The following is a 9,698-nucleotide window of genomic DNA, read 5'->3' as shown; positions in this document are numbered from 1 at the left end:
GGGAAGCGCGGGAGGCTCGGTTTGAGGAGGCTAAGGTGGCTGTTATGTTATGATACTGTTAGAGGCCCCATTTCCTTGAGACTTGGAGGCCATTCGAGGCGAAATGGCTCCGGGCTAGAGAGGACCAGGCATTGGCAACGCAGGGGCCACGGCGACCTCAGGCTGCCTGCACGAAAGGAGCCTGAGGGTCCTCTGAGTGTTTGGGCCTTTGTTTTCTTCTGCAGTGACACTGCCTGCCGCGGAGATGAGCTTCTCCTGGGTCACTTCCTTCGAGAAGGAGCATCTTTGGATGTACCTGCAGACGCTCGGCTTCGAGCCAGCTCCAGCCATCACTGCCTGCGGGAAGATCGTGTCACACACGCACCTCGGAGTGTAAGGCGGCTCCCGGGGCGGGTAGGCTGAGCCTGGGGACGCGCGGATGACCCGCCCTTTTTGCGGACCTGGCAAGTTCATGAATCGAGAAATCGAGTGGCACTGCAGCCCAGGCACTTGCTGCAGAGCCTCTGCTCCCGGTGGCTGCCAGCCTGATGGCACAGACTAACAGTTACGGGACCATGCCGGCAGCGCTGTAGGGAAGTCGAGTCTGCATTTGGAGCAAAATTGGAGGGGCAGTTTAATCCGCTTTGGTGGTAAAGCTGCGTGGTCTGTTTGAAATCGAAGGAGGCGTGCAAGTCGGTAGCGGGGGGACGTGAGAACAGTATATGCAAATGCCTTTAGTTTATAATTTTAAACTTTTTGAATTAGCACATTTAGCAAAAAAAAAAAAAAAAAAAAACCAAAAAAAACACCCAACCCAGAAGGGTGTTAAGGTGAAAAGTAAAAGCCCCGGGCCATTTGGTACCGGTCCGCAGAGAAAGAATAAATAACTTACATTATTTCTGTCTTATTTATATTTAAGTCTGAACGATGTTTTCTTTTTTAAAAAAATGACCAGGTTCCCTCTGTTACATCCGTCTAAGACTCACTCTTGACGCTTGTCTTGGTCACGTGATACATTTATCCCTCCCACCCTAAAGGCCGGTCTGTGAAAATACTTTCTGACATTAAACCGGTCCGTAGCCCAAAAAAGGTTGGGGACCACTGCCCCACAGCACAGTCTTATTTTCTCTGTTCTGTCAAAGACATTTAAAGCTTCTTCAGGCTTCCACTGAGAATGGTTCCCATTGCCACTGCATCCTCCTCTCTGGTGTTTTACAAATCATAGTTATCACAGTTTTTTTCTGTTCTGGTTTGTTCAATTGTAATCTGGCTTTTGTCTTTGAAAATTAGTAAAGTCTGTTAAGTTCTGGTCCAGTGATGACTTTTTCTTCTTCTTATTTTTCCAATGCTATCATTGTTCCTCCCCCCAGTCTTCAGAGTAATTTCAGTGAGTTATTATTTTTTTTTATTTTTATTTTTTTTGTATTTTTCTGAAGTTGGAAATGGGGAGGCAGTCAGACAGATTCCGGCACCTCGGACTGGGATCCACCTGGCACGCCCACCAGGGGGCGATGCTCTGCCCACCAGGGGGCGATGCTCTGCCCATCCAGGGTGTTGCTCTGTTGCAACCAGAGCCATTCTAGCGCCTGAGGCAGAGGTCATAGAGCCATCCTCAGAGCCTGGGCCATCAGTGAGTTATTTGGAAACAGATGTCCCTTTTGAAATGCATTAAGCATGAATGTGGCAACAAATTTATTTTGAAAAATATTTTAATTTTTCATTCATTTATGTCATATATGGTAACTGTCATTCTTTTGGTGTGTAGTTTCATGATTTTCTAGTTTCTGGGAGCATGTGTTGTGTAATCTCTTTCTTTTAAACATACACTTAATATATGATCAAGAAATTTTATTCCTATGCATTTGTCCAAAGGACTTGCATTACAGAGAATTGATTAGAGGGAGACTCAGGGCATTGGAGTTTGGTAGGCCTAAACTAAGGTGGCAGTGGGAATGAAGAGAAGGTCATTCATTCATTTGTTTACTCAGCAAATACTAGTTGAAAACAGTATTTGACCTGGCTATACAGTGGTGAACAGAATACACAGACTTACTTTATAGAGTTTTAGTCTAGTGGGTGAGCAACTATCTTCAACAGCTATCTTATTAAAAATAAGCGTCAAAGAGAAGAAACAGCCTGACCCGTGGTGGTGCAGTGGATAAAGCGTCGACCTGGAAATGCTGAGGTCGCCGGTTCGAAACCCTGGGCTTGCCTGGTCAAGGCACATATGGGAGTTGATGCTTCCAGCTCCTCCCCCCCTTCTCTATCTCTGTCTCTCCTCTCTCTCTGTCTCTCCCTCTCCTCTCTAAAAATGAATAAATAAAAAAGAGAAGAAACAGGATATTCTGTGAAGAAAATACCAAGTTTGTAGGATAAGGAGGTAAGATTTGTTTGTTGAGGAATAGAAACATTCCAGGGACAATGAGTTGTTTGACATATGGATAAGTTGGGAACTTTAAATATATTTTTGTGGATTTAAAAAATTTATTAATATAAAATAGTTAACATCCAGTGTTATATTAGTTTTAGGTGCATAACATAATGATTCAACATTTACATACCTTACAAAGTGATCAACACAACAATTCCAGAAACCATCTGTCACTGTACATAGTTATAGTGTGGGAACTTTAATATTAAATGTATTTTTTAAAATCTCAAGATGTTGGCTTTATGTGTTCATAAAAGGATACTCACATCTATTTGTCATTCTTTCCAGTGACTCACAGTCCACTTTTTCATTTCCTAATTCCTAATCCAGTTTCTTTTTAGAATCTGAAAACAAGAATTACCTAAGTGAGATATTCCTTCAGATCATTGTTGAGAATGTATTTAACATGAAAATATTTCAGGTCTCTAGTCTAAATGTTAAAACTGTTTTATAGTATAATCTCAGATATATTTTATTAAGTTCTAATGAGTTTTTGTTTCCCTCTTTATTATTATGTCTTCAGTTCCTTCTGCGACTTTTCCTTTATACTTCACCACTAGGATTTTGAACTATGCCAAGTTTGACTTATTTTGCTTTGGGAATTGCCAAAGTCAAGCTTAAAATCTTGCAGGTGGGCCATGCAGCAGTGTGGTTTCTGAGGTGGACCCTCTCTGTCAGTAGGTTGCTGCCCTAGGTGAAGTCCAGAAAACTCTTCCTTCTAGTCTCTGCAGTCCCCAAAACCTGAATTTCCCATTTCCTAGCAGACACCCTGGTCCTGGCAGGGGTGTGAGGAGAGGACATGGAACCTAGAGCAGTGGCTGATAACCCAGGCCTAGAAGTTGATTTACAGCTGTCTGACATTTCTTACAAGGTTTAGGGTTTTTTGTCTTTTGTTTTCTTACATACTGTATTTTTTAAGGTTTTTGTCTTGATTAGTTAGGGAAAGCAGAACAATTAAACTCTAAGGGCTTGCTAGAATTACATTTTAAGGATGATTCTAGGAATAAAATATAATAGTAAAGACTCTACACTCTGGGGTCAAATGACATATTTCAAATCATTGCTTTTCCATTCTTTGTTATGGGATTTTGGACAAATTATCTATTCTCTCTCAAGTTTAAATTTCTTCATCTGTATAATGAGGGTAATCAAATTGCTTTTTACTAACATAAGGATCAAATAAAATAATCCTTGTTAAAGTAGCTAACACAGTACTTAACTTCGTGATTGTGGTAAAAATTAGGTGACTTACTGCCTGTAAAAGGCTTAAATTCATACTTGGAAATAATAAACAAATGTTAGCTATTTGGTTGTCATTCAGTAAATGTTGGTGTCATCTTCATCATATCATAGGCCATGCATGGCATTCTCTCCACCTAATTAGCTTTTTTTTTTGTAGAATGTTCTCATTGTAATACAGGAAGTTTTCTTCTATTTGATCTGTATTTTCAGAATCAGAAATAAAACCTGTAGGTTTTTCTTAATTGGTTATAAAAGTATATGAATGAGAAAAATTAATTTGCCTTGACCTCTTAAAGAAAATGAAAAATATTAATTTGTGTCAAACTCTTATACAGCTTCTGGTGATATTTAGTTTTATTAACCATTTTCCTTTTTGTTCTCTGCTTCTATTTCTTTTTAAACCATTAGAAACATGTTTGACAAGTTGAACCGTGATGCCTTTCAAATAGTTTCTTATTTCTTGTTTCAAACCCTAGACCAGTCTCTCACCAAAGAAGTGTTCAAGTAAGTAAAAGTTATTTAATTTTCTTTTTCTTCATAGTCATTCTCAAATTTGAAAAGGGGCTATACCTTGATACAAACCAGATTTTCAACTTTAGCCTTCCAGTATTATTTTGAATGGATGTCACAAAAATCAGATTTGAGACTTAAAATTCAGTGCTTAACTTGTATAAATCTGAGTGATTTTTCTTTGGTACTCATCTTAAAATCATTGTATACTTCCTAAATAACTTAAATTTTGTTGTAGCACCTTAGTTGGTCATTGATTGCTTTCTCATATATATGCCTTGACCATATATGCTTCAGCAGAGCAAGTGATCCCTTGCTTAAGGCAGCAACCTTGGGCTCAAGCCAAGTGACCTTTGGGCTCAAGCCAGCGACCATGAGGTCATGTCTATGATTCTATGCTCAAGTCAGTGACCCTATGCTCAAGCTGGTGGGCCTGCACTCAAGCTGGATGAGCCCATGCTCAAGCTGGCGACCTCAGGGTTTCGAACCTGGGTCCTCTGCATCCCAGTCCAATGTTCTTCCCACTGCTCCACCACCTGGTCAGGCTTTTCTTTCACTTAAAAAGAAATTTATTGCCTGACCTGTGGTAACGCAGTGGACGCAGTGGATAAAGCGTCGACCTGGAATGCTGAGGTCGCCGGTTCGAAACCCCAGGCTTGCATGGTCAAGGCACATATGGCAGTTGATGCTTCCAGCTCCTCCCCCTGTTCTCTCTCTCTCTCTCTCTCTCTCTCTCTCTCTCCCCCCCTCCTCTTTAATAAAAATGAATAAATAAAATAAAAATTAAAAAAAGAAATGTTCCCTATTTAAAAAAAAAGAATTTATTGATTTTAGTGAGAAAAAAAGGGAGAGAGAGAGATAGGAATAGCACTCTGTTCCTGTATGTCAGTGGTTCTCAACCTTTCTAATGCCGTGACCCCGCAATACAGTTCCTCATGTTGCGGTGACCCCAAACCAAAAAATAATTTTGGTGACTACTTCATAACTGTAATTTTGCTACGGTTATGATTCGGAATGTAAATACCTGATATGCATTATGTATTTTCCGATGGCTTTAGGCGACCCCGCTGGGGTCGCGACCCACAGGTTGAGAACTGCTGCTCTATATGTTCTGACTTGGGATGGACCTGGCAACCGCTGAGCTTCAGGATGATGCTCCAACCAACTGAGCTATCCAGCCAGGGCTAATTTTTTTTATTAATATAGCTTCTATGATATACTATAGAAATTTAAAAAACATGAAACCCTAAACAAATACCTTAGAATAAAAATTTAGATAAAACATTATTAGAAGAAAGCAATAGGTAAATTTTGTCTGCTATTTTGAACTAAATCTGAGGCAAAGCTTTTCTCTTTTAATGCTTTTATATCTTATCCATAAAATGGCATCTACTGACTATGATGTAGGATATATATATTTAGGCATCAGAAGCTCTCATGCCATTTATTTTCATGTGTTCTTCATGTACAACCATTAATGTTTCTCTATTTCTTCCAGGCTTACCATACTACTTTATTTAAACCATTTTTATTTGTTAGTCCAGTGAATCCATTGAGAGTGTTCTCATCTTTACCTGATTTTTAGTAATTTTAATAATTACTTTATTATATATGTATATATATATATATATATTCACTGGTTATTTATGTGAAACTGAACTCAATCCTATAGATATTTATAAAGAAAAAGACCCAATTTCTTTCTTTTTTTTTTTTTTTTTTTATATTTTTCTGAAACTGGAAAGGGGGAGAGACAGACAGACTCTCGCATGCGCCAGACCGGGATCCACCTGGCATGCCCACCAGGGGGCGAGGCTCCGCCTATCAGGGGCCATGCTCTGCCCCTCCAGGGCGTCGCTCTGTTGCGACCAGAGCCACTCCAGCGCCTGGGGCAGAGGCCAAGGAGCCATCCCCAGCGCCCGGGCCATCTTTGCTCCAATGGAGCCTCAGCTGCGGGAGGGGAAGAGAGAGACAGAGAGGAAGGAGAGGGGGAGGGGTGGAGAAGCAGATGGGCGCCTCTCCTGTGTGCCCTGGCCGGGAATCGAACCCGGGACCTCTGCACGCCAGGCCGACGCTCTACCACTAAGACCCAATTTCTTATAGGTTGGTGTCTCGTTAGTTGAAATCTATGAATATTAGCCTTGATTTATTTAGCATTATTGTTCTTAGTATAGGAGATAAATTTGATGTTTTTAATTTTTGCTGAGTTTGTCTTTTTGTTCATAATTTTAATGTTTTTATTTTCATTTTAAGACTTTGTTGGCCTCCATTTGACCAAAAAAGTGATACTGAATTCCGGAAACATTGCTGTGAATGGTTAAAACAAATTTCTGTAAGTATTTCTGGAAATTAAAACTTTAAGAGGTTAAAACTACATTAATTTTTTTCCGGGTTTTATTGAGGTACAATTGTGTATTACTTTTCTAGAGGCTTTTTTTAAGGCTTTTATGCTAATAATATAAGTAAGAACATATTAATCAGAATAATACTTTTTATGGGTTTTGAATGGGATTCTGTATATTTCTAGAAAATCAGCTTTGCTGGATAGGTGCATTGGAAATAGGTTTTTTAGTTTCTTAGAGTTTATATCATAGGTTTTTTTTAAAAAAAATTTTTCATTGATTTGAGAGAGAGGAAGGGAGAGAGGGGAAGGGAAAGAGAGAGAGAGAGAGAGAGAGAGAGAAGCATTAATTCACTGTTTCACCTAGTTCTGCTTACTTGTGCACTCATTGGTGGCTTCTTGAATGCGCAGGGTTGGTACTCTTACTACTGATCAGCCTGCCTAGGGCTATCAAAGTTTTTTGTTTTGTTTTGTTTTTCCTGTATTTTTCTGAAGTGAGAAGTGGGGAGGCATAGAGACAGACTCCTACATGCACCCAACCGGGATCCACCCGGCATGCCCACCAGGGGGCAATGCTTTTTTGTAACCAGAGCCACTCTAGTGCCTGAGGTGGAGGCCATGGAGCCATCCTCAGTGCCTGGGCCAACTTTGCTCCAATGGAACCTTGGCTGCAGGAGGGGAAGAGAGAGAGAGAGAGAGAGAGAGAGAGAGAGGAAGGAGAGGGGGAGGGGTGGAGAAGCAGATGGGCGCTTCTCCTGTGTGCCCTGGCTGGGAATTGAACCCAGGACATCCACATGCTGAGCTGATACTCTACCACTGAACCAACCGGCCAGGACCTATCACAGTTTTTATTTAAAGAAAACTTTTTTGACCATGATTATTTTAGCTTGTGTCCCCAAATAGTGTCAATAATTATGGCTTTATATTGTAATTTTTTTGTGACCAAATCAACAATTTAAAAAGATTCAAAGATTTTCCCTGAGGTCCTGGCCAGGTAGTTCAGTTGTTAGCATATCTCCTAATATGCTGAGGTTGCAAGTTAGATCCCTGGTCAGGGTACCTATAGGAAATAGCCAGTGATGGCATGAATGAATAGAACAATGGCATGAGTGAGTGGCTCAGTGAGGGGATGTTTCTCTCTCTCTCTCTCTCTCTCTCTCTCTCTGTCTCCCTTCCTCTCTCTCAAAAAAATTTTAAAAAGCGGGAAGACCACAAATTTTCCAGGTTTTTTCCTTGCCCACAAATACTATATATAGGGTAGGGCAAAAGTAGGTTTATAATTCTTCATAAGGAAAATAATACAATTCTAAGTGCTGTAAGAATAAACTGTTTTATGTACTCACAACTATAAAACTTTTACCAAAAATCCCCCCCCCCCCAAATTAATTGCCCTAGCTGGGTAGGTCAGTTGGTAGACCATCGTCCTGATATGCCAGTGTTGTGATTTCGACCCCTGGTTAGGGCACATACAAGAATCAATCAATGAATGCATAAATAATAGGAAAAATAAGTTGAAGTCTCTCTCTCTCAAATCAATAAAAAAAAAAGATTCAAAAATTCAATGTTCGGTTCAAAGGGAATAATCTTTATCAATCTTATGCTTCAAATACAGTATGATGTGTATATAAAGGTTATTATTAATAAGGTTTTCAAACTATCTTATTTCTTTTTTTATAGGCTGAATGTGGAGGTAGCTTTCCTCAAGTTTTTGGTTCACTATTTCTTTCTCCTGGTGGTCCTAAGTTTATTCATCTGATGTATCATTTTGCAAGATTTGTTGTGATAAGATATATAAAAACCCATTCTAAAGGTAAGTTAAATTTATAGTAGGACTTTTCGCTTTGTTTCTTAAGTATTTGTTATTCGCAGTTTGTTAATTATCAAGAGATTTTAACAAAGCAAGGTAGGATAATAACATTAAAGTAACTGCAAAAGGCAAATAGTTAATATTTTACTAGAACTGTAGTTTGAAATTCTCTCATACTGAACATAAGTAACAACTCAAATTATTTTATTATATTCTAATACAGGGGTTGGGAAGCATTTTCTATATAAGGCCAGATAGAATTGATAAATATTTTAGACTTTGTGGCCCACACAGGGTCTCTGTCACTTATACCTCTCTGTGTATATGTGTGTGTGGTTTTTTTATTTTTAATTTTGTGTGTGTGTGTGTGTGTGTGTGTGTGAGAGAGAGAGAGAGACAGAGAGACAGAGAGTCAGAGAGAGGGACAGCAGACAGGGACAGACAGACAGACAGGAAGGGAGAGAGATGAGAAACATCAACATTTCACTGCAGTTCCCCAGTTGTTCATCGATTGATCTCCCACATGTGCCTCGACCGGGGGTGGGGGTGGGGTGGGAGGGTGGGGGGGGGGCTACAGCAGACCGAGTGACTCCCTGCTCGAGCCAGCGACCTTGGGTCCAAGCTGGTGAGCTTTGCTCAAACCAGATGAGCTTGTTCTCAAGCTGGCGACCTCAGGGTCTCGAACCTGTGTCCTCCACATCCCAGTCTATCCACTGCGCCACCGCCTGGTCAAGCGTGTGTGTTTTTTAATACAACCCTTTAAAAATGTAGAAAGTATTCCTAAATTTTTGATCTCAGATAAACAGCCAATGGGCTACCTTAGACCTGCTGATTATAGTTAGCCTCTAATATATTGTATTAAATATTGTATTGAGTTTGTTTGAGATTTATTTTGACTACTGGTAATGTGTGGGAATTTTTGTTACAAATTGCTGTTTTTAAGAGATTTGCTCTATTTGCTAATTCATAGAAACAACATACTGGATTTTTAAGCTGAGACTTAAAAGAATGGATTTGTAGTTTATTAAGTACAGTTGTTCCTCGCCATATTGTGGTTCACTTTTTGCAGTCTCACTGTATTGCAGATTTTTAAATTGTATATATCTAATTTTGTATCATGGATTTTTTGGTATAAAAAATCGCAGGATTTTGCAGTATATAGGTATTTTTATATGTGTTATTTTAATTAGTTTTGCGATAAAATAAGCATTTTCTAGCCTAAAAAACTAAATACAATATTAACATTAATTAAAACATATATAAGAATATTAAATCAAAATAAAGCCTTAAAAATATATAAATAATAAAATAAATATAATCTTGCTACTTTGTGGATTTTCACCTATCATGAGGGATCTAGAACCTAACCTCCGTGATAGACGAGGTAC

The 9,698-nt window shown here is 39.3% G+C and overlaps 1 protein-coding gene across 2 annotated transcripts in view; it reads left to right on the top strand.

The window, feature by feature from the left end:
* Positions 1–9,698, top strand: part of HAUS6 (HAUS augmin like complex subunit 6) — a 44,737-nt gene continuing 35,039 nt past the window's right edge. The window contains exons 1-4 of one of the 2 annotated variants that reach the window (XM_066368248.1): positions 1–372; positions 4,061–4,156; positions 6,416–6,494; positions 8,181–8,313. In XM_066368248.1, coding sequence (XP_066224345.1) covers positions 245–372; positions 4,061–4,156; positions 6,416–6,494; positions 8,181–8,313 — 436 coding nt within the window. In that variant the 5' untranslated portion in view covers positions 1–244. Of the gene's footprint in view, positions 394–4,060; positions 4,157–6,415; positions 6,495–8,180; positions 8,314–9,698 lie in introns of both variants that reach the window. The other variant, XM_066368249.1, reaches the window with a different exon arrangement.

Source organism: Saccopteryx leptura, chromosome 2, assembly GCF_036850995.1.
Source record: "Saccopteryx leptura isolate mSacLep1 chromosome 2, mSacLep1_pri_phased_curated, whole genome shotgun sequence".
Lineage (NCBI taxonomy): Eukaryota > Metazoa > Chordata > Mammalia > Chiroptera > Emballonuridae > Saccopteryx > Saccopteryx leptura.
This window is presented reverse-complemented; position numbering and strand designations above follow the sequence as displayed.